Source organism: Balaenoptera physalus, assembly GCF_965194825.1.
Source record: "Balaenoptera physalus genome assembly, chromosome: 1".
Lineage (NCBI taxonomy): Eukaryota > Metazoa > Chordata > Mammalia > Artiodactyla > Balaenopteridae > Balaenoptera > Balaenoptera physalus.
Genome location: NC_138882.1, coordinates 169,183,603 through 169,208,894, shown reverse-complemented (window position 1 = coordinate 169,208,894; position 25,292 = coordinate 169,183,603). Strand labels below are relative to the sequence as shown.

At 45.3% G+C, this 25,292-nt stretch overlaps 1 protein-coding gene across 2 annotated transcripts in view; it reads right to left on the bottom strand.

The window, feature by feature from the left end:
- Window positions 1-25,292, bottom strand: part of CSMD2 (CUB and Sushi multiple domains 2) — a 652,460-nt gene that overhangs the window by 526,459 nt on the left and 100,709 nt on the right. For both annotated transcript variants that reach the window (XM_082415250.1, XM_082415251.1), the window contains exon 3: window positions 17,120-17,232. In XM_082415250.1, coding sequence (XP_082271376.1) covers window positions 17,120-17,232 — 113 coding nt within the window. The remainder of the gene's footprint in view (window positions 1-17,119; window positions 17,233-25,292) is intronic.

Genomic DNA, 25,292 nt, shown 5'->3' with positions numbered 1-25,292 from the left:
TCCTGCCAGTTTCCCTGCCCCCACCCTTGCCCTCCTTTGTAGGTCAGATCAGACCAGCCTCTGCTCAGAGCCTGCCAGCGAGCCGCATCATGCTCAGGGTAAACACTGAGTCCTTCCCATCATGTAGAAGCTGTGCCTGACCCGGTCTCTTCTTCTCTCTGACATTAGTAACTCTTACCTCTCCCCACCACTCGCTCTACTCTGGCCACACGGCCTCATCTCTGTTCTTCAGATGCACCAGGCAAACTCTCACCTTGGGGTGCGCGGATGGAGGGTGCTGCTGACTCAGCCTGGAGATTTGCCAGAAGGTGGTGGTATGCAACCCACCTTGAGCCTAGGCAAGCAACCACCGTGCCCCGGGCCCTCATCTCAGGCAGTGATCACACTGCCTCACAGCTGTTTGATTTCTTATCTGTCTCCCCCAACTAGATCATGATTGTCCAAGGTCAAGGACTGGGTCTTGCCCATCTGTGTTTTCCCAAGCCCCATTCAGAGTATGTATTCAAGGCGTGGATACCTACTCCATCCATCTATGGATGGATGGATACATAGATGAACCAAAAAGCTAGGTTTTCCATAACCTTCACGCTATTGGGGACATTTTCTCCCTTTATACTGTTTGGGACATTTTCTCCCTTTATATTGTTTGGGACATTTTCTCCTGTTTGTGCTTGATTAGACAGTGAGAAACCTAGAAATATACTCTGTGTCCCAAGAAGCCTCAGGCAGAAGCCAATGAGTCCACGTGCTGCCTCGCAGCAGAGTCCGTGATGTTGTCCAAGACAGCTGAGTGTGCAGCACAGAAAAGAGAACACTCTCCCCGGCTCGCGAAGGGTGGAGTCACTGAAACCACAGCCTCCCAGACATATTTCCCAAGACAGGAAAGAAATCTCCCCGCATCTCACCCTCCATTTGAGATGGACAGGGAAGCCTTAGAAGAGTCACATGTGGTCCCAGAACAAGAAAGGGCCTTGGAGGAGGAAGCAAACTCTACCCCCTTCAGACTTGGCTACGGATGATCACGGCTGTTATCTCACTGTGCTCACGTATGCATTCCATTTTACAGATGAGGCAACTGAGGCTCTGAGATATTGTAAAGCATTCCCCAGGTAACACAGTGAATGGCAGATTAACCCAAGAATTATTTGGTTCCAAGATGCAAGCTCATTCTACTGTCCTGGCTGCTTCCTGCTTTCCCCCTGCCTCCAGAAGCAGGTGGATTAGCTAGGTGAAAGGCATGAGCGGACACCATGGGCACTGGGTCTAGGCTTACCTGTGCCTGAGGAAGTTTCCTGCCTTCTCAAGCCCCCCACAGCTCTGGGATCAAACAGGGCTGCCACAGTTCCACAGGTGCTGGAATGTGGGTCAGGAGAGGGTTGTGGGATAGGGGGTGCTGGCCAAGCGCCTGTATCACTGCAGTCTCAGCATCAATGGGACTTGATTGGCAGGGCCAAGAACAATACTGGAGATTAGAAAATGCTTTGGAATCAAAGTCAATCGAATTAATGGATGGGGAGTTGTTGATTTCAAGTAGTGAGTTACAGAATCGTGGAGCCATTGAATTAGCGACTCTTAGATTTGTCAAGAATTTTAGAAGGCACCTAGGAAAACAACCTATCCAATTCAGCCAGGCTGCTCACACCAAAAAAATCCTCATCAGGAAAAGAACATGTGCGCATGCATCTGGGGACTAGGGACTCAAGCTAGTGTGCAGGGCACCATCAGGACCTGTCTCTGAAGTTTCCTGTGCATCTTACCATTGATGGACTATTAAACTGATGAAATCCAGTACATACAGTAGTTTGAGAAGTATGCTAACAGCATCTCTGGCAGATCTTGATCAATCAAACCCTTGCTTGATCAGCTCCAGAGATGGGGAACTCATTCCCTAACAAGGCAGCCTACTCCAACTTATGATAATTAAGGCTACATAAAATTTCTTCTTGATTATTGGCTGAAATTCACCTACCTCTAACATCTATGCATTGGACATTGCTCGGCTCTTTGGAGCAATCCAGAAAAAAACATTTATTTGTCTTTTCTGTGGCAAATTCTCAAGTCACATCCAGGTCTTCTCTTTAATTTTTCTTTGTGGGATCATCACTACTTCTCTCATTCATTCCTCCCAAACACCTACTCTGTGCTGGGTCTAATGGGAGATACAGTCCCTGCTCCTCAAAAACACCTTGTTCTGATTGTTGCCTTATTATGCGGGGAATCCATATTTCTCTTCATCCAGCCATGTGGTATTGGGCTCACCTCCTTCACAGCCAGCTGAAACCTCTATGTAGTTTACACATAAGCCAGGACTTCATTGCTGTTGATTTTGGTTTACTCTTTGATTTTGGATTTTCTCCTATCTGCTCTTTATCACACAATCAACACTAGAGCAGCCATAAGGAGGAACTTTTTAAAAAAATCACCCACAATCTCACTGCCCTCCCATATCAATTGTTTCCTTTTTTATTTCCATCTAGTCCCTGTCTGCATAAGACCTAGTTTCCATGGTTGTAATAAATATGGGGAAACAATTTTGCATTCTGCTTTTTTCACTGAAAAATTATATCATAAACATCTTTCCATATTGCTAAATAATGCTATTATAATTGTAAATGGCTGCATAAATCCATTAGGTAGATATACCATAATTTTCCTAGTCATTTCCCTATTGTTGGACATTTTTACAGTTTCCAATTTTTTTTCATCATTATAAATAATGCTGAAATCAACACTTTCATGCATATAACTTTCTTCTTCTGTTGAATTATTTCCATAGGATATAATCCCAGGAGGGGAATCACTGGGTCAAACGACATGAGTACTTTATGACTCTTGACACGTGTTGCCAAATTGGATTCCCAAAGGACTAATTTCCATCGCCACCAGCAACGTGTGAGCATGCCCGTTTCTCTGCAAACACCCCAGCACTGTATTGTGTCCTCACAAGGCTTTTAGAGCTAATTGACAAGGGATGAAGTGTAGTTTCATTGTTTTAATTGACATTACTTTCATTACTAGCAAGACCAAATAGCTTTCCTGTGTATTTACTTGCTGACTCTACGAATAGCTTTCCTGTGTATTTACTTGCTGACTCTATTTCCTCTGATGTGAACTCCAGATAGCTTTCTTACCACTTCAGATGGGCTGGTTACATAATATAGAGATTAACCCCTTCCTGCCATATTTGGCATAAAATTATACAACAGTCAATTGTGTTTCTTTCCATTTTTAGAAGTTTTTTATTGTACAGAACTTTTACATTTGAATATAGCCAGATTACCACATCGTTTCCTTTTGTTAGCTTTAAAGTACCAACCTTGGCATTGCTCTCTACTATAGTGGAATATTTTATTTTGATCCAGTAGTCCCAGCTGTGTGAAACTATTTTATTCTTTTTTTCAGCCTGAAATTGAAATGCCTGGTTTCAAACCCACATTCTACCTCTTAACTAGCTGTGTGACCTCAAGCAAGTTACTTAACCTCTCTGTGCCTCATCAGCAAAATGGGGATAATAATAGTGCCTACCTCATAGGATTGTTGTGAGGATTAAATGTTAAAATGCAAGGCACTTGGGACTTCCCTGGTGGCACAGTGGTTAAGAATCCGCCTGCCAATGCAGGGGACACGGGTTTGAGCCCTGGTCCGGGAAGATCTCACATGCCACGGAGCAACTAAGCCCGTGCATCACAACTACTAAGCCCGTGCACCACAACTACTGAGCCTGCGCTCTAGAGCCCGCTAGCCACACCTACTGAGCCCGTGTGCCACAACTACTGAAGCCCGCGCGCCTAGAGCCCGTGCTCCGCAATGAGAAGCCCGCGCACCACAACGAAGAGTAGCCCCCGCTCACCGCAACTAGAGAAAGCCTGAGCTCGGCAACGGAAGACCCAACACAGCCAAAAATAAATAAGTAAAATAAATAATTTTTTTTTAAAAATGCAAGGCACCTATAAGAGTACGTGGCCCCTGGTAAGAGCTGAAGTGATGTTAGCTTTCACTGTCATCCTTACCGTCCTCATTGTCCAATGCATTTGCCCTTCCTCCCTGCTCCGAATCCTCTGCAAAATTTCCAAGTGTGATCTCAAGGCTTTCATCCACATCACTTAGCACCAGAGACCCCAGCACTCGCACATTCATCTGTTCATCGGGACTCTTAAGGTGAGCTTGTTCAGTGGGTTACAGTCACATCACAAATGTCCGTAGAACAGACAGGAATATCATAAATATTTTTGTTTAAGCCACTGGGCAAGCCAAGCTGCTCCACGTGTGGGGCATTCCTTCTGTCCCAGCAGCTTAGATACCCATCCACAGGGAATGTGGGCAGTGTGGTGTGAGCCTGGGCTAGCTCTCCCCTTGTCCTGGCACCCTCCCCGGTGCTGACAAAGGTCCAGGCACGTTCTGTGCTGGACAACGGTCCCCGCCTGTGACTGGCTCCCCTTGCTTCCAATCTCCCCCCCGCCCTCCTCACCATCTCTAAAGCAGAAATCTCACTGCATCACCTCCCTGCCTAAGACCCTTTGGTGACGGGCGGGCTCTGTGAATAAAGCCCAGATGCCTTCCGGGGTCTCCCAGGCCCCGCATGAGCTGACCCCCGATCCCCATCCAGCTCAGCTCCAGCTGTTCCAGCTGCCCCCACTTCTCGTACTTTACATTTCCATCCCTTGGGATTTCTTGAAGGTGCTCAAATACATACATTCTTTCTTTCTTCTGGCCTTTGATTTCATTCATTCATTTGTTCACCAAATATTTATCAAGCACCTAATATGGTTCAGAACCTGTTCTAGGAACTGAAGATTCAGCAGAAAATAACAATGCAAAAGAGACAAAGGCCCTGATCCCAGGAAACTCACATTCTGACAGCGGAGACAGACAATAAGCAAATAGACAAATAATTGTATTATATGTCGGGGTGGGGGTGACAGGGAGTGATGGGTGGGGCGGCTGTGTCATACAGTGTCATCAGGAAAGGCCTCTTTGATATGGAACGTTTAAGCAGAGAAGTGAACAACATGACGGAGAGAGCTATGCGGCCACCAGGGCGGAGCAGTACAGGCAAAGGGAACAGAATGTACGGAGGCCCTGAGGCTGGAACGTGCTTGGCTTGCTCATTCCTCTGCCCCCCTCCACTTCACAAGGCTAACTCCTGGTAATTTAATGCATTACCAAGGCCAGTTTGCATTACTCCTAATCTGTGGCTGGATAAAGGTCTTGAGGGAGGGGCAGGACATGAAGAGCTGGAAGGAAGGTTGAAAAGCAGGGAAGGAAAGCCATCGCCCGCAAGACAGGGTCTTGGGCAGCAACAAGGTCCTCAGCAAGGCCAGGCTGGGGATGGCCAGACCGGGGAGGCGCTCCAGCGTCAAGGGCTGGCCCCCCGCCTCTCCACGGCCCCTCCTTTCTGTGGGCTTGGGAGATGTGGGAGGGGCAGGCTTGGAGAACTGTATGTAACTTATGTGGGGAGGCAGCACCTAGTGGAAAGAGGTGGGCTTTGGAACCAAACCGATTTTCAAACTGTGCACGACCCTTAGGTGCTGTGTAACCTCAGGCAAGGTAACTAACCTCTCTGGGCCTCCACTTCCTTCTCTGTACAGTGGGGATTCTTGAGGCCTTGCTCCCCAGGGGGTGTATCAGTGTCTGCAAAGCTCCCACTGCATTGCTGGACATGTCATGCAGTGAGCTGGTCCCTTTGTTTCCTTCATCTCTGAGGCCCTGGGGTCAGGGATCCAGGGCGTGAATGAGGATACAGAACTGGGAAACAGTGCCCATCATTCAACAGAGTGGAAAGGGGAAGGGTAGAGGTGATCTGTCCACCACCAAATCTCCAAATCAGAACCCACCAACGCCCTAAATGCTTTTCTCTCCTGCTGTTCCAATGAAATGGCAATGGGTTCAACCCTCAATTATCCACACTAATGAAGGAAAGGGCTGGAAAGAATAATCCAAAACAGTGGCTAATCACACCCAAATTATCAATTAACGGGAAGAGGTGGGATGGGAATATTCAATCTGATACTTCTACTTGGGAGCTTTCTCTCCCTGCTGATGCTCGGCTCATGGGTTGGGAGATAACTTCCCCCAAGGAAGAGACGGTAGAAGGACGTGTGTCCCCTGAACCTCCAGGGTGGGCGTCAGTGGATGAACCTCTGATGGGGTCACCTGACCCAGGTCCACAGGAAGGAGACAGGTGAGTGTGTCCAGCTACAGTCATGACCAGAGCAGTGGCCGAAGGCTGACTCTCCCATCTCCCATCCAAGTGGGAGAAATCACATTCAGGTCCCCACCCAGTGGTATTCCTGGTACCTTGGGAGCTATTATAGGAGGGGTTGGCAGGGGTCCTGCGGGGCCCCTATTTGGGTTCTATGGGCTCCCCTGCCTTGGGCACAGATACGAGAGACAGGATCAAAACTGGGGCATCTTGCTGCCTCCCCCGAGAAGGTCATTTATCAGCTGAAGACCTGTGCTAATAGGTGTTAAATAGAGTGCAATGCAGAAAATTGAAAAGTAATGAGACTTGGAGCCGAGAGAACGAATTAAGAGGTGATCACACGTCCAGCGAGAGCCACCACCTGAATGATGAAAAAGAGGAGCCCTGACGGTCAGGGAGCCCTGGCTTGGAGAAGAGGTCAGAGCGATGAGCCCACCCCAAACGAGGTGAGGGGCGGTCAGAAGCAATTAAGCAGTTACCACACTTCGTCAGTTCCAGGGAGCACATTTTTCCATATTTTCATATCTTTGAAATTGGGGTGTATCTTAAAATCGACGGCATGTCATACTTTAATCGGCAGCATTTTTTTTTTTCTTAGTGGTACATCCAATAAAGCTACATCTTTTAACTGAGAACATCTTGGATTCAATGGAATATGGTCCCAGGTACCTTGAGCAAATCTCTTTCCGTTACACTGGGTGGAATGATCCCTTATCCACTCACTTATTCAATCATCGTTTACTGAGCATCTACCATGCGTCAGCTCCTGGGCTAGGCGCAGCTGTGAAGAGTAATCATAAGAGCCCATGTGTCTGCTTTCCGAGTGTTTATTCCACACTAGGCACCGTTAGGAACCCGTGACACGTGTTACCTCATTTGTTCCCGGTGATAATCCCACAGAGTAGGGATTAGTATTATTATTGTCCCTGTGACAGCGGAGGTCAGAGGAGGTTAAGTGACCTGCTCGAAGTCCCACACTGGCTACTAACTGGCTGAGCTGAGAGTCGATTTTTCCTCCAGACCCTGAGCTTTCCTCTTGGTGTTCCCCACTGTCTGGGAGCACATACTGGAGGAGAGAGGGCAAACAAGGAACAGGAAATACACGAGGGACGCATGTAACTGGAGGAGATGCACGGGGAACTAAGAGGGAAAGTAAAGGGAGTATCGGGCACCAGGGGCAGCCTCTGGATTTGGTTTAAGCAGAGATTGGAAGGAAACAAAGAGGCAGAGAAGAGTGGTCAGGTGGGGGAGGAAGGTTCAGAAGAAGGCACTCAGCGTGTCTGAAGGATGGGTGGGGAGACAGAGTGTGGCATATCTTAAGACCAGACAAAGGCCAGTGTGGCTGGAGGAGGAAGCGGGTGGAGGTGAGGCTGATGCCCAGTTTTGATGGCCAGGTAAGGAGTTTGTTCTCCATCTGGGAAGTAATTATAGGGTTTGTTTGTTTTTATAAATTTATTTATGTATTTATTTTTGGCTGCGTTGGGTCTTCGTTGTTGCACGTGGGCTTTCTCTAGTTGCAGCGAGCGGGGGCTGCTCTTCGTTGCAGTGAGTGGGCTTCTCATTGCAGTGGCTTCTCTTGTTGCAGAGCACAGGTTCTAGGCATGTGGGCTCAGTAGTTGTGGCTTGCGGGCTCAGTAGTTGTGGCTCGCGGGCTCTAGAGCACAGGTTCAGTAGTTGTAGCGCACAGGCTTAGTTGCTCTGAGGCATGTGGGGATCTTCCCAGACCAGGGCTTGAACCCATGTCCCCTGCATTGGCAGGCGATTCTTAACCACTGTGCCACCAGGGAAGCCCCAATTAGAGGGTTTTAAGTGAAAGCACCCCAAGATCCTTGCACCCGGCCTCTAATGACTCTTTGAATCTATCGTTGGACAGTGGGTGACTGTGGTTAAAACCCAGCCTCTACTCCATGCACTAAGCCGAACGCTCACAGGGCTGTGTCCCCTCAGGGTGGCCACTTGTGCTAATTTGCACAAAAGCCCTATATGGACTAGCAAAGATCCAGGTCAGGAGAGGCAAGCACTGGCTAGTATTGCAGTGTCCCTACTGTGTACCAAGCCCTGAACTAAGGTACCGCAGTGACAGAAGAAACAAAAAATAGGTGGCATTCCTTGCTCTTGGAGACCCACAAGACTTGACCAAAGATTTTGTCATAGGAAAGAATTTTTTTTTTCATTCCTACAAAACACACCTATTATAAGAGCTTCCTTTGACTGAGTGCCTACTATGTGTCAAATGTCATGCTAGGTGCTTTCTGTACCTTACCACTAATGCTCACTCCCCCCTTGAAAGGAAGACATGATTATCCCATGTCCCATAGGAGGGAGCTGAGAGGCTCAGTACCTTGTCCAAGGTCACACAGTGGGGACATGGCAGGGCTCAGACTTGATCTCCAGACACCCAACCAGGCATGAGAGTAATTTTCTCCACGTGGTCGAGGAATGGGTGTTTCTCGAACAGAGACTCTGTACCAGGCACTTCCCAGCCATTAACTCTTTAGCCCTCATTACAAACCATTGAGGTGGGTGCTGCAGTTCCTCTTTTGCACAAAATCAGCTCGGGGAGGTCGGGAGATGCGAAAGGTGTCATAGCTAGCCAGGGTTGAACCTACCTCTTCCTGGACCCCATTCCTCTACTCCTACACACTCCTCTCCAACAATTTTAGGTCTAAGAGCTCCTTGAAGCTGGAGGCCACTTCTTATTCATTCATATTCCTCAAAGTCTACCTAGGGACCTGGAGTAGAGCAGGTGTGCAGTAAATATTTGTTGAGTGAATGAGTGAATGAATGAATGAACAGGGCCAGAGAAGTAAAGTAGATGTACCCCTTACCCACAGGTCATCCAGCCACCTGAAAATGCTCCTTTGCCTTCATCACCCTGTCTTCTGACACCCTGAGGTGAGGAGGGTCAGGGCACTAGAATTTGCTATGATATCATCTTCAAGCTATGTTAATATTCTTCCCCAAAGGGGGAAATTATCACTATGCATGATGAACTGTTTGTGGGATTATTGAGGACGTGATATGAAATTCATCCTGATTCCCCACTTATGGAGAAGTGCTGCCCAATTTGTCTCAAATGTCACATCTCTGTGTATTAATTTGCTACTCCACCGTACTGATTAAAAGGAATGTTCTCCAACTCCCAAGGCAGAGCCCTCGGAAATGGAGCAGGTTGATTCAGGAAGCACACACCATCCCTTCCCAGGCAGAGGAAATGGACATCCATCACCTCTCCCCTCCCCCAAAGGAGGCCTCGCCAGGCCTGCCATTCTGGCCTGAGTGGCCTAAACGGTGCAAATTGCATATTCAGTGTATATATGTATATGGTCAAATAGCTTCCATTAGCCCAATTTTGAGATGTCTGCAGAATGTCCCTGAATTGGGGAACTCTTTCAAATTGAGGAAATTGTCTGAGAGGCCGGGAGAGGGAGATCAGCAGGTCTAATTACAGGAGGGAATAAAACCAGGAGGGGGTCCATTTCTGGACCTCCATTTTCCTGCATGACATGATCACCTCTACCCTATTTCCCCCTCCAAAAGCCAGGAAAGCACACTCTGTCCCAAGCCTGCCTCTCCTGATAGAATGACAACAGGGAGCTCCATCTCTGTCCATCTGTCCCTCGCAGATGTGTCTGTCTGACGCTGTCCCACCGTGCTCTGGTCCAGAGGCGGAGGTGACATTACTGACCTTGCACTGGGAGCAAAAACTCACCAAGATGCGGCACTGAACTGAGCTCTTCCTCCCCCATTCTGTTCCCTTTGGGAGGGTAGGTGGGTAGGGGTAGAGGAGGAAATCATGACGGTGAGGATGGGACTTGGTTGAAACATCAGGCGCTGCACCCAGTAGGCTCTCGATATATATCAGCTCAGTGAGTGAAAGAATCTCTACCACCCACTGAATGTGTGATCCCTGCCTCTCTGGGCTCAGTGTTTCAGGTGGACTAATGGTTCATGGGTGGGCTTCAGGGCATCTGAATTATATGAAAAATAACATGGAAAAGTGTTTGTGTGTGTGTGTGTCTGTCTGTCTGGAGACAGTCACAGCTTTCAAGTCCATGACCCCCAAAGTCTAAGGTCTGCTGGATGTGTCACTAGCACCATTAGCCCTAAAGCCAACATCTCTGATACAAAGAGAAGAGGACATGAAAAGACTAAATTCCCGGCATGGGCCTCATCAGCTCCAGCCCACCAGGGGACAGGGCCCACGACCTCATCCCCATGTGGTGGGCAGTCTCCCCGGCAGCGCTGGAGCTCACGAATATGGAGACTCCTCTGCTCCTTCCCCACAGATGTTATGGTCTGTTTGTAAGTCCAGACATACCACGAACAAGTGGGTTGAGAATTTTAAGCAAACTCAGGAGCCAGCGGGCTGGGGTGGGGCTGGGATTGTGACCTATGGAGTAGACATATCTATTCTTCCATCTCCTGAAATAATCCCAATCTGGTGAGGTTAGGAGGAGGGTGACTTCTTTCATTAGCTGACATTTATCAGTCACTGACAATCTGCCAGTCTCTGTGCTGAGCACATCATGTGACTTGTGTGTTCTCTCCTTAACCTTCACAACTCTATGAAGTATTATTCTTACCCTGATTTTACAGATGCAAAGGCCAGAGCTCAGAGAAGTGAAGTAACTTGCCCAAGGTCACACAGCAAGTGAGTGGCAAAGATGGGATTTGATTCCAGATCCGTTGGAACCCAGAACCTGAGGCCTTAATCATTGTACTGTGCAGCCTCTCCCCTTGTGGTGATGGGGGAGTTGGCAAAAATAAGCGTTCCTCATGCTTCTAAATTCCATGTGGGATCAAATGTAAAATAGATAGCTAGTGGGAAGCAGCCGCAGAGCACAGGGAGATCAGCTCGGTGCTTTGTGACCACCTAGAGGGGTGGGATAGGGAGGGTGGGAGGGAGGGAGATGCAAGAGGGAGGAGATATGGGAACATATGTATATGTATAACTGATTCACTTAGTTATAAAGCAGAAACTAACACACCACTGTAAAGCAATTATACTCCAATAAAGATGTTAAAAAAATAAATAAAGTCCAATTAAAGAAAAAAAAAAAAAAGAGGGAAGAGATATGGGAACGTATGTATATGTATAACTGATTCACTTAGTTATAAAGCAGAAACTAACACACCATTGTAAAGCAATTATACTCCAATAAAGATGTTAAAAAAAAAAGATTAATAACCCTTAAAAAAATAATAAATAAATAAAATAAATTCCATGTGGGGATAATAAGTGATTTTGATTTTTAAGGAAGCCTCTTATATTTTTGAGAGAACTCAAGATGACAGTTAGATTTAACTAAACAGAAATACCTGTTCTTAGATGTAGATGATTAAATAGATCTAATAGACTGAGACCCAGCAGTCAGAGATGGGCTCTCTTGCACGAAAGTGTCAGAGTGACTGCTCAGGACTGACGCTGCTAAAATGCAAAAGGTGCAACCAGGATTAGGCATTAAAACCTGCAGAGACTCTTCTCTAATTGACATTTCTGATCTGCTTACAACTCTTGTTTACCTGCTGATCAGCCTGTCAGAGACAGAAACAACCCCATACAACCTCTGAGAGTCGTGTGTGGAGAAGGTGTGAAGCCCAAGGGCTTGGGTGGGAGAAACAACATCTAAACGCAGCAAGACTAGAAACATCAGGGAGAGACACGGTGCGAAGGCCGGGGAAGTAACAGGCTTCCACACATTGAAAGACAGACAGAAGGACACAGCGAACGTTGGAGAATCAGAGACAGGGTCACTGAAACCAAGACAAACATAGCTGAATTCCAGAGGGATTTAAAAGTGAAATGGAAAAATAAAATGCTAAAAGAATGAGAGGAATATCTAAATGACCAGCTGATCTTGGCATGGAAAAGGGCTTTCTAAGCATAACATCAAAGGTAGATTATCAAAGAAAAATTAATATTAAAAAATTTGTGACATGAAAATTAAAATTGCTGCACATCAAAAGGAAACTCGTAATATTCATAGCCTTAATATGCAAAATCACTTACAAAAGGGATAAGAAAAAAATACTAACACCCCAAAAGAAAAGTAGGCAGAGACAGGGACAGGTAACTTACAAAATGATCTACTAAAGGCCAGAAAGTGGTGACAGGTCCTCAACCTTCCCGATCATCAAAGAGATGCAAATTATAACCACAAATGAGATTTCATCTCACCCATTTTAATCAATGAAATTGACTTAAGACTCCCCAGTGCGCAATGTACGTAAAGGGGGGGAATGGGCCCTCTTACACCCTGCTGGTAGAGGTGTGCCCCAGAAGAATCTTCCTAAAGACACCGTGGAATTATGTAATAAAATGAAAAATCAACACACTCTTTGACCCAGCAATTGCACTTCCAAGAATTTATTCTAAGATAATTAGATGAGGGTTAAAGTTGTATGTACAGGGATGTCCTTCACTCAGATGTCCCCATGACTGGTTAACTAATTGTGGTATAGGCAAACCACAATGGCTCCCTCACTGATATTCATTAGGAAGAACAGAGTAGGGCCGCTTTTATTAACACAGAAAAACGTCAGCCTCGTCAACCAGACTACAGAACTACACACACAGTGTAACCCCAAGTGCACATGGATCTGCGTCTCTGCATGTGTGTGGGCGTTCAGAGAGCTGTCAAATGGACACTCACTGGAAGGGCAGGGGTGAGCCTAGATCCTCTGTAGTGCGTGGGCAGCCCGAGCTGGGCAGAGCAGGACAGGGGCAGATCTGGGCGTCAGAAAGAGGAGGAGGAGGAGATGAGTGGGGTCAGAGCTCCTGGGGATTCAGTGCTGGGAATGAGGATGCCAGATGTAGCAAATAAAAATACAGGACACTCCATCAAATTCGAATTTCAGACAAACAACAGGTAATTTTTTTAGTAAAAGTATGTCCCATGAAATATTTGGGGTATACTTACACTAAAGTTTTTTTCAAATTTTAAAAAATTGGAATAATTTAAAAATCAAATTAACTGGGCATCCTAGATTTTATCTGGCAACCCTAGCTGACAGGCTCTGGACATATCTCTTATTGATTCCCTGAGATGACCCAAGTCATCCGGGAGGGGCGCTGAAGCCAAGGCAGGCTTCCTGTGTCCACACTGCCTCTGACTTAGTTCCAATCTACCTGCCCATGAGAGGGAGTCACCAGTCTCTGCCTTCCTCCAGGAGTTTTGCAGGGTGTGCAGTGCAGGAGAAGAGTACAGTCTTTACAGCCAGAAAAGTCACGTTAAAACTCCTGGCCATCAAGTAGCCTTAAAGCTGAACACAGAACTCCTGAGCTCCAGCTCCAGCATCTGTAAGATGGAGATAGCGACGTCTGTCCACCGGGCTGTCTCGGGGATTCAATGAGATAATGTATGTAAAGTGCCTGGCATACAGTCAGTGCTTAATACAAGTTGATCCCCTTCTCTCCTGTCCACGGCCGCAGCCCACACTCTTGCCCGCGGGGATTACAAGTCAAGCATCTCCTGTCATCTCGGGCTTTGACGATTGGCCTTTTTGATCTTTTCCTTGAAGCAGCAGCAGCTCTGAGCTGACACCCTTCATCTGACTTCACCTTTCTCCAAAATCCCGAGCAGCAGTTCAGTTCCTTATCTGCACTTTTCACTCTCCCAAGGAGGGTGGAGGAGGATGAGACTCCCTTTGATAGCAGACTTTCAGGGACGTCAGCCAAGGGGAGCTACCAAGAGCAGGGCCCTGATGGCATTTAGAAACAGGTCCTGTGACACCCAGAAGACTGGATGTGAGGGGGCTGTCCTGACCGGGGTCAGCCCGGGCTGCTGCGGGGCTGGGGGGAGGGGAGTTCTCCAGAGCCTGTCTGTCTGTCTGCTTTCTTTCCAGCCCTAGTGACTAAGGTGGGCTCTGCAATGGAGGGAGGGGCTGACTTCTTTCCCTGAGAGCTAAATCTTTATCGTCTTTTTTGACCACTGGATCGCCCCTTCCCCGCAACAGGGCCCAGAGAGTTTGAAAAAATCTGCCCAAGGTCACCCAGCTACTCAGTTATAGGCCCAAGAAGCTAGTATTTATCAGTACATCCCTAAATGTGGGATCATCCTGTGTCTTGTTGAGAAGTCCAGTGAGAGAGAGGGTCCAGGACGGCTGTGGATGTAGTCTATCACATGGTTCATCCGCAGCAGTGGCTGCACCTGCTGGTTCCTCCCACCTCCCCTCCTGGCCCCTCCACTGGGGGTGTCCCAAAAGTCAGTGCGACTCACACTTTTCCAGATGCACAAATTGCCCCGTGGTCCAGTCCTGAGCCAGATCGACAGGGTTTGGTGATAGCCCCAGCCTTGGCTTCCCCGCACCTGCCTCTCCTGTGAGCCGTTCTGCCAGGCAGCACAAAGAGCCACGAAGACCACGGCGCTGGCGGAAACCCTGCCCAGGTGACTACAGAGAGAGTCACTCAGCTATAGCAACCTGTTTGCATCATGCAGGGCTTGCCTGGGCCTCGCCTGGAGCCTTTCCCTTCTTAGTGCCGATGACTTAGAGACCTGACACCATTAAGTGGCTGATGGAGGGCGGGCCCTTCCTTCTGTCCCATTGGTCCTTCTCCTGTCGGGGCTGCCACCCCCGGGCCAGGCAGCGGGGAGGAGGGACCCACTGGCCTCCACTTTATCTTAATGATTCATGACCTCATGTGAATCGCAGACACTTCGTGAATCTGATGGAAGCCCGAGCTCAGCCCTGTCTAGGAGGATTTTCTGCAGTGACTAAATATTCTCTGTCTGTGCTGCCCAATATGGTAGCCACAAGCCACAGGTGGCTACCGAACACTTGATAGAGGCTGGTGCAAGTGAGAAATGAAATTTTAAATTTGATTGAGTTTTTATTAATGTAAATATAAATAGTGGCATGTGGTTAAAGGCTACTGTTATTGGATAGCACAGCTCTAGACCGGGGGTCATCAAACTTTTTCTGTAAAAGGCCAGATAGTAAATATTTTCGATTTTGCAGGCCATGTGGTCTCTGTGGCAATAACTCCACTCTGAATTTGTAGTGCAGGTAAACAGTCATAGACAATGTCAGCAAATGGGCTTGGCTGTGTTCTAATAAAACTTTATTTATAAAAACAAGCCAGGAACTGGATTTGGCCAGGTGGGCCATAGTTTATTGATCCCTGATCTAGATCCTTTCAAGAAAAAAATACATATACCCTTATACATTCAGAATGTGGTTTCTAATTACAAGGGGTTTGCAGACCTTTGATGCCCTACTGTAGACCTCCCCATGAATTCCAGGCTAGAACCTCTGATTTTACAAGGCTCTATGAATGTACCTTCAGCTCTGCTCTGCCTGATGGAGAAGCACTTGGCATTGTTTCCCAGAGCAGGCAACATGGTCAGGGATCAACAGGATACTTTTTTCCTAAAACCTCATGAAAGTCCAGGCCTCAGACAAATATCCACAAAGTCTGCTAAATGAGGACACCATTAGGGCCCAGCTGGGTCCCGCTGTGTGTCAGCCCCTCCTGGGATCTCTGCAGCCACCAACTCTAGTGTCAATGACTCATTCCCCCCACCATCCCCAAACACAGCCAGTCCCCCCAAGGCCCACATATTGTGGAAGAAGCTTCTGAAGAGGCCTCTCTTACTTAATCAAGAGGTTGTAGCTCAGACTCAAAGAGACTTAGTTTGGGTTCAGAGCCAAAGGTCCAGGTTGAGGACAGAACCAGGATGACCAAGATCACAGGCTTGCTTTTGGGAGGAACTGATTGTTTTTTCCAAAGAAATTGGGTTATCCCAGGAGACTTCACTTTAAAGACAAACAGGTCTTTTCAGAAGCCCTCAGTTAAAGCAATCTGGAGTTATGTCAGAAGCCCCCAGTTAAAGGCATGTGAAACTTTCTCTGGAGCCTTCTTAGTATCTTTAGTTAAAAATAACAGACCTTCTCAGGAACTCTCAATCGCATAGGTTAAAGCACCAAACACCCCTTACCAACAGGTGTGAATTTTGCCGAGGGAGTTAGGATTTGCCCTCTTTCTGTGGTATACTCCTAGCCAAGACAAAGGTGGTATCTATTTGTATATTGCTATAGCTCCATTCAAGAAAGCATCACTTATTCTTTAAGTTCTTAGAGGCAAGAGGAAGAAAGTTTTCAAATAACTGGCATGCTTTACTAGGGTGTTATGTCATTATTGTTATTAATTATCATTAACAGTCTTAAAATATGCCTATGAATGATCTCAACACAAAATAGCGGTGTGGGTCTTAGCCAAGAGCAGCATAATTACCTATTAATGAGATGTAAATTTCCCAGGGAAATGACAGTGATCTAGACGTACCACCTTCTGAACTAACATAATAAAGTTAATAATAATAATAGTGTATAATCTGAAGATATTAGTGTTAATTTGAATGCTAACACCATATTTAAACAGGCTGAGAGAAGCGGAAATTATTTGCATAACTCAAACCAAGAAACCCTAATCTGTGCTATCAAGGAAAAATTGATTGTTCTTCTCTGAATGATATAAAGCTGACTCTTTGCAGTCACTATAGTGAGCAAAAAATTTTTTCAGCTACTTATTTTATGTCTTTTACTTAGGGTTTATATCTGTCTTATTTCCAAAACCAAGCCAAGGTACCTTATAATACAGTGAAGCCCAAGAGAAAACAGAATTTAAAAAATAAAAACACAACAAAACCCAGTTAAGGGGAGAGAAGGAGATGTTACCAGGCCCTCAAGATAAACGACAGCAGCTCAGCTCTGATTTCAAGTCTCAGTTTCCTGGAAACAACACAGCAGGGGCAATTTAAGTAACTGAGTTACTGGTTAGTAACCAGTCTTGTTAGGACAGGCACAAGCTCTGAATCTGAAGAAGCCCTCCAGGCAACTAAGAGCAGCGCAGCCCTGCCCGCAGCTATTACAACCTCACACATAAGGCTCCTGAGGCCGGGCCGAGGCACCTACCTTCGTAGCTGGCATGGAAGCCCTGTGCGCTGACTGCGTAGTCACTGACGAGGCGCAGAGACAGGGTGGTGGCCGCGCTGACGACGGTGGCCGGCAGCTGAAAGCCTGTGAGCCTGAAAGACAAAGAGGTGAGATGGAGGGAGGATGACCCCCTTGGGAATTGAACATGCCTTAAGCATTTATTGAGCACCTGCTGGATGCACGGTGCTGATCTAGGCACAGGGAAGGATATGAAAGAAGTCAAACGCCAGGCATATGCAAGGTGTTCAAAGTTAAAGTAATTTCCAGCAAAGGTGATGGAGACCAATCACAGAAATATGGGGGGCTACTCCCCCGAAGCCATGGGCTACCCCCGACCTGGAGGCTTGCTCATTTATGGCTCTTCTCTTTCTCTTCCTCCAGTTTCTTCTCCTGATGTATCCAAGCAGGACCCTACGGGGCCTTCCCCGGACAGACTCCCCCCACCCCATGTCCTCCACCTGTCTCTTGTCCGCAGAAAAACTGTAGCCTCCTAGGCCTTCTCTGAGTTCCAAAGAGTAAATTTAATCAGAGAAGTGAGAAAATGAAGAAAGAAAGGAAAACAGTCAAGCTAGACAAAATAATAATAGCTTAGTCATTAAACAAAGTCAAGGACCTTTAGTTCCTCCTCAGGGGCTACAGATAATATTCTGAGCCATGTCCTTTGAGCTGTTTTGCAGATGCTGAAAATCCCATCAGGTGGAAGAAGTTAACTGGATGATGCCCACAGCACGTAGGTCCCCAGACCGGTTGGAACCAGAAGGTTGATGATGTTGACTCCCAATTACCTCACCACCAAACAATCAGAAGAATGTCCACAAGCTGATCACTTACCCCACAACCCCCCTCCCTCACCCTGTCTTTACAAACCTTTCCCTGAAAGCCTTCAGGGAGTTTGGCATTCTAAGCACTAGCTACCTGGACTCCTTGCTTGTCACCCTGCAATAAACCACAACCTGGTGTCAGTAGATTGCCTTTATTGCATGTGGACAAGCAGACCCACATTTGGTTCAGTAACACTGACTCTTCCCTTTCTGGCTAAGGTCCTTTGAGGCTCTGGGTAGACTTTGCCACAAATTTACAATGAATAATCACCAACAGACATATTCATTCACATACAGAGGAAAATATATCCAACTCTAAGTAGCAGAATGTGGATGCTTCTTATCATAGACTTTATTCTTTAAAAGGAACAGGTCTACTGCTTTTATAGAAATGATAAGTGGTTATTATTTTTAAAAGATGAAACCAAAAAATAAAAACCCAATACAATCTAGAAATAATCGTTCTTGACAGTTGACATACAAAGAGATGGAAGGATGAGTAGTTCAGATCATATTCAGTGAAATAATGTCATACAAATGGGATCATATTGTATGTGCTTTTAAAATTAAAATGCTTACATTTTTTCCCTGCGAGTTAAGTAAAGAAAAAGAAACAGGGGTGAAACAAAAGGAATTGTTGAACCTGAAATAATATGTTTTTAGCACAAGAGAGTCATTTTTAAAAGATTCTTCTAATGTTAAAAGGATAAAATAATGAAGCTTTCACTGAACACTTGGGACATATTTTAGGAAAGGAGTTGTCCTCGGCTGGGTGTCCACACATGGTGGCCCCCACAGGTGACGTGATTGTGCACAAAGGTGGTGGTGGGGTGGCCAGACTCCTGTCCACCTTTGTCCTTTGTCCCCTATCTGAGGCTTATCTACCATCACCCACCCCCGGCAGGGCTCAGGGAGGAATTCAAAGTGTACCTTTGCCTCTATTTTTAAGTAGTTTAGGATATCTGTGGTGTTCCTGGATCCATCTCTGTACCTCCCATTGCTATATAATATCTGGATGCCCAGATATCCCCTGGAGGGCATGAGTACTGGGTTCAAACAAATTAAATCAGATATTTGCTAATGCCCGCCATGAAAAGCCCTGTGCTAGGTGAAGCCCTTGCCCTTCCCACCATCCTAATCTTATAGGATTTATGTTAACTCAGAATAAATTGAAGGAAAAGAGAAGGAAAAGTAATCAAACTGTAAAAGGGGGGAACAAATAAGTTTCAAGGTCATCTTCTCTTCAGGTATCAAAACACCCAGCAAAGGATCCCTACATCACTCCATCTTTTCTTCCCATCCCTGTCCCTGTCTTTCTGTCTCTATGTCCCTCACTTTCTCACACGAGCAAAAAACTTATATGTCAAATATTGAAACCATACATATTAGAAGGAAACAAACTTTTTAATCCTCTTATGCTGGTGAAGGTCTTTCTAAGTGTGACATGTTTAAAGAACTCCTTTGGCTTCTACCTGCCCATCGTTGTATGGGGTTGTGACAGATACCCCACCTGCTCGCTAGCCACAGAACTGGGCAAATGACCAATCATGGCACATCTCTCAACTTTATGGACTGCTTCAAGGCAGGGAGAAGGGGGAGGAGGACATATAACCCAAGCAGAGTCATTCTGAGTCTTTCCATGGGATATGATATACAGACTTCGAGAGTCCTTTATTTGGGGATTCTAAATCATTAGAATGTAAGCTCAGAACTGCCAGCAGTTCTTTTTATCATTACACAGAGATTATCTGCTTTAGAGAAAATGATATCTCATATAGATATAGACAAAGCTGAACAGTGAGAAGAGAGACAGAGCCCTGATGATATATTGTGGAGATCCTAATCCAGCCATGCAGAAAGAGCTACTTCTGTAGCATCCAGTTACATGAGCCAACATTCTTCACTTCCTTCCTTCCTTCTTTCTTTTTTTTTTGCTTCAACTAGTTTGATTTGGGTTCTATCTCTTGAAATTGATTGAGTACTGACAGATGCAGCATAAAACCCCACATGCCTTAAAGGAAAATATTGATTGATTTAATTACATGAAAATTAAAAGCATGTATGTGGAGCAAAAAAAAAAAAACTGTAAAAAAGATAAAGAGAAAAGTGAAAACTGGGAAGATTATGTATAATATATATGACAGGAAGAGGGTTAGTATTCATAATCTATAAAGAACACTTACAAATCAATATGAGAAAGGTAAACAGGGAAGGAGGAAAACAGCAAAGGATATATACGAACAGAAACAGAAAGATGCTCCACCTAATTAATATCAAAAATATGAAAACTCAACCCACGAGACTCATTTTTCATCTTTCAGATTGGCATATATCCAGAGTTGGTAAAGGTTAGGGAAAACGAAGCCTGTAGTTATCAAAATGATAATAAGAAAATGCCACAAATTACACACATACTTTTGACAAATTAGATGAAATGGACCAGTTCCTTGAAAAACACAAACTACCATAAATTTCCCAGTATGAAATAAATCATTTGAATAGCCCTATAGCTATTAAGGAAATTGAATTCGTAATTTAAAAACTCCCCCAAAAGAAATACCCAGGCCCAGAAGGTTTCAATAGAGAATTCTACCAAATGTAAAAAGAATTTACACCAATTCTTTACAATCTCTTCCAGAAAACAGAGAAAGAAGGAGCACTTCCAAACTCACTTTATGAGGTATTACCCTGATACCAAAACCAAAGACAGTACAAAGAAAGAAGACTAAAGACCAATATCCCACAGAATATAAACACAAAATGCCTTAACAAAATATTAGCAAAGAAAATTCAGCAATACACAAAAATAATTATACACCATAACCAAGTGGGGTCTAATTCAAAGGTTGCAAGGCTGGTTCAATATTTGAAAATCCATCAATGTAATTCACTATATTGACAGGCCAAAAGTAGAAAAATCACATGACCGTATCAATTGATGCAGAAAAAGCACTTGAAAAAATTCAACACTCATCCCTGATTTAAACAAAAAACTTTCACAGACTCACAGACTTAGAGGGTGGGCTTGTGGTTGCCAAGGGGGAAAGGTGAGGGGGAGGGATGAATTGGGAGGTTGGGATTGGCATATACACACTATTATATGTAAAATAGGTCATTAACAAGGACCTACTGTATAGCACAGGGAACTGTACTCAACACTCTGTAATAACCTATATGGGAAAAGAATCTGAAAAAGAATAAATATATGAATATGTATAAATAAATCCCTTTCTGTACACCTGAAACTAACACAACATTGTGAATCAACCATACTCCAATATAAAGTAAAAAATAAAAATAAAACTTTCATAAAACTAAGAATAGAAGGAAACTTCCTGACTTGATAAAGAGCATCTACAAAAATCCTATAGCTAACCTCACACTTAATGGCGCAAGACTGAATGCTTTTCTCCTAAGACTGAGAACAAGGCAAGGATCTAACAATCCAATTGAAAAATCGGCAAAAGACATGAAAAGACGTTTCACTAAGGGGATATGTGGATGGCAAATAAGCACAAGAAAAATGTTAAACATCCTTAGCCATTAGGGCAAGGGAAATTAAGACCATTATGAGATATTACTACACACCATTAGAACAGATAAAAATAAAAATAGTGACAAAGACTGACAATGATGCAGAGCAACTGGATCTTTCATGCGTTGCTGGTAGAATGTAAAATGGTACAGACATTCTGGAAAATCGACAATTTCTTTTTAAAAAATACTACACATACACTAGTCATACAACTCAGCAATCATACTCCTGGGCATTTGTCCCAGAGAAATGAAAACTGGTGTCCACACAAAAATCTGCACATGATTGTTCAGAGCAGCTTTGCTTGTTTGTTTGTTTGTGGAATAGCCCCAAATTGAAAACAACAAAAATGTCCTAAAATAGGTGAATAATAAAACCAACTGCAGCACATCCATGCCATGGAATACTACTCACTAATAAAAACGAATGGACTATTGATACATAGAACAGCTGGGATGGATCTCTAGGTTATTATGCTTAGTGAAAAAAAAAGCTTATCTCAAAAGATAACGTAGCAGATGATTCCATTTATATAACATTCTGGAAATGACAATATTAAAGAGATGGAAAACAGATGAGCGGTTGCCAGGGGTTAGGTCTGGTGAGAGGAAGGGGAGTGGGGTGATTATAAAGGAGTAGCACAAGGGAGAACTAGAACTTTGTGGTGATGGAACAATTCCGCATCTTGATTGCACTGGTGGTGACATGAATCCACACATGATAAAATGACATAGACGTACGCACACACATTGCACCAACGTCTATTTCCTGGTTTTGATGTTGTACTGTACTTACATTAGATGTACCCATTGGGGGAATCTGGGAGAAGGGTACATGGAACGTCTCTGTACGATCTTTACAACTTCCTGTGGATCTATAATTATTTCAAAATTGAAAGTTTTGAGAAATCGTATATGTGGCTCACATTATATTTTTATTGGACAGCACCTCGGTCCTCCACTAAATCTGACATAAACTCAGTCTACCTAGATTGAGCCTTGAGCTGCTACTTGGTTCTTGGTGGGTCCCTCTGTTCAGCTGCCTCCTGTTCATTTCAACCCCAACGATGTCTCCACCCACCACCAAACACACACACGTCCATCCTTGGCTGGGTCCTTGCTGGAAATGGCTGACCACCAGAACCACAACCCTGGCCCCCAGCCCACCACTCTCTTGTTCGCTGGTTTCCCACCAACTTGCCCATGCACCAGACATCCTTCTCCACCCCCAGATAGTCATGTATGATGATGCCAGACTGTGGATCCCAGTGGACCCTGATATCAAAATACCAAATTATCCCCAAAGGGCTCAGACCTCTATCTGGATCTGAACTTCAGGCCCCATCCCCTTTTTGTCTCTACCCCCAAGCGGGCCCAGTTCACAGCAGCTGCAACTTGCCTCTCACCCATGTGCACCAGCATTATGCCTTGATGCCCTTCCCAGACACTCAACAACATACAGCTTCATGCAGAAATCTCACACCTCACCAAGGCATGACCACTTCTCCCCTGAAGTCGTCTCTGGAAATGACATTCTTCCCAACGAGTAAAATTTGTTGATTTTATTCCCCTAGCTAGTTCCACGATATTTTTGAGCTGCCATTAAAGCTTCCTAGACCCTAGTTTCTTGGTACTATATTGACACAAGCTGCAAAGAGCTAATGTACACTGTCAACAAACAATTACAGTTTTATCATTTGCAATATATGGAATTGCAGCTTACTAGGCATTTTCTCTAATCAGATATTTACCACTGCTCTGCTCTTTCCCAGGCTTGGGAGATAAATTCTAACATGGAGGGTTCCTCAAAGGTGCTAAAGCTGGAGGGGGTGGGCAAGCTTGAGTCTCCCCATCTGGATACTTGAATCATTCCTCTGCCCTGTGGCCCGCTCTTCCCTCACTCCTTATTGTTGAATTGATTTCAGACGAGTTGATGACCCCGCAAGCCAGGAGGAGATATCACGTTGCATGTCGGAATAAGCGAATAAAACTTTCAGATTTTCACATCTTTTATCTGACAAGTCTAAATACTATATTGAAAGGAGTGAGGTATTGTTCAATAGTGCAATCCAGACTTATTAGAGAAATGGGGTAAAATGATGGCAGGAAAGGCAAGAGGCTCCTATTGCTGTTGGTTATCTTCTTGTTGACTCTAAAATGTGCGGAGAACAGCTTTTGCAAACAGATGGCATGGCCATAGATGTAAGTTAATACTCTTCTGTCGCTTTATCAAGGCTTCTTGGATTTTCCACTTCCTCAAGAGCCTTTTTTTGGCTTGTCTCCCTGCCCAGAGGAGCCCAGAGTCTTGGAAACTGGTGATGCTCATGACCCCAAATTTCTCACTGTCCCAGTTCAGAATCCATCAATGGCTTTTGACCGTCCTTACAATTAAAACCAAAATCCCTAAGGAGGCCCACAAAGCCTGCCTGGCTCCAGCCCCTCCAGTCTTCTTTGGTCAAGTGTGGGGGCAGCAGTCAGCCCAGAGTGCAGGCAATAAGGGGTGTATTTCCTGTGGAGAACTTGAAAACTATAATAAAGCAGACTTGAAAAGTCTACTTATTATCACCATGAGTCTGCACCCCAAACAGTGTCAGCGATAAAATCCTCTTCCCCACCTCTCTCCCACCCTCCTCCTTGATACACTGCTGGATTAAGTTCCTTCAATTGGCCAGGCCCCCATCCTCAGGGCCTTTGCACATGCTGTTATCTCTTCAGAACATTTTCTCACATCCCCTCCACCTCTTTGATTAACCCCTTCTCATCATTCAAGTCTCCTCACAAATGTCAACATTATTTTCAGAAAGGTACATTCCTGACCTCCCAGACTAGTCTGTCTATTTTGCATTCTCGAAGGTCCCTGTGCAGGTCACTGCTACTCTTCACGTATCTCCAGCTTTCCTTTCAGACACTGTTGGAACGGTCCCTCCCCACCTTTGCTGAGCTCATGCCTGGCCATGGCACTGGCTTTGCCAAGGATGAATGGGTAGCAGCGAAGTGTGCTGTTTCAAGGAGGGAGCCTCGAGGAGCCTGGGTTCCTTTCGCCAAGTTCCCCTCTTCCCTTTTCCCTGCTGCAGTGACCCTGGGTCTCTGTCAGCCGGGGTGTCTGAGTGATTCCACTAAGCATACAACCCCTGCACACCACCTTTGAACATGTAGCATGGCAAGAAAGAAACTTTTAGTGAGTTAAGCCTTGGAGATTTGAGGGTTGTTTGTTACCACAATGTTTCAAAGTGTAGATTTTTATTACTATACAGGAATGGTGAGGGCAACAGATGGGGAGGCAATTGCCATTGAAAAGATAGTTTGTTACAGTTCCCAAAAGTGGGGGAGGGAGCATACCATGCCACACAGGGCCACATGGGGAAGCACCAGGTTGGTCAGGATGTAGAAGGGATAGAAGGAAAATGTGAGCAAGAGCCTTAATTGGGATTGCAGTAGGGGAAGGAATGGGTGAGGCAGGGTAAGCAGGCGACTGCCCTTAGTTGTCTGACATCTGACCCTGGGGTGCTTAGGGCAGGGCTACAGTGGCTTAACAGGTAAGAACTCCATAAAGGAGGTAGGTGGGCTCTGAAATGGTTGGTTTGCATATAAAAGGCTCACTCCCAGAAGAGTAGTTTGCTGTGTCTTAGAATTGCTAACCCTGAGAGGGGCTACCTCTCCTGGGTCAGCAAAGTCCCAAGATGTCAAAGCATCAGAAAACATTTGTATTATTTGTGTGATTAATACACACAGCCATACATGGCCCATCCTGACAATTACCCTTTTTTTTTTTCATTGCTAGCATTTATCACATTTCC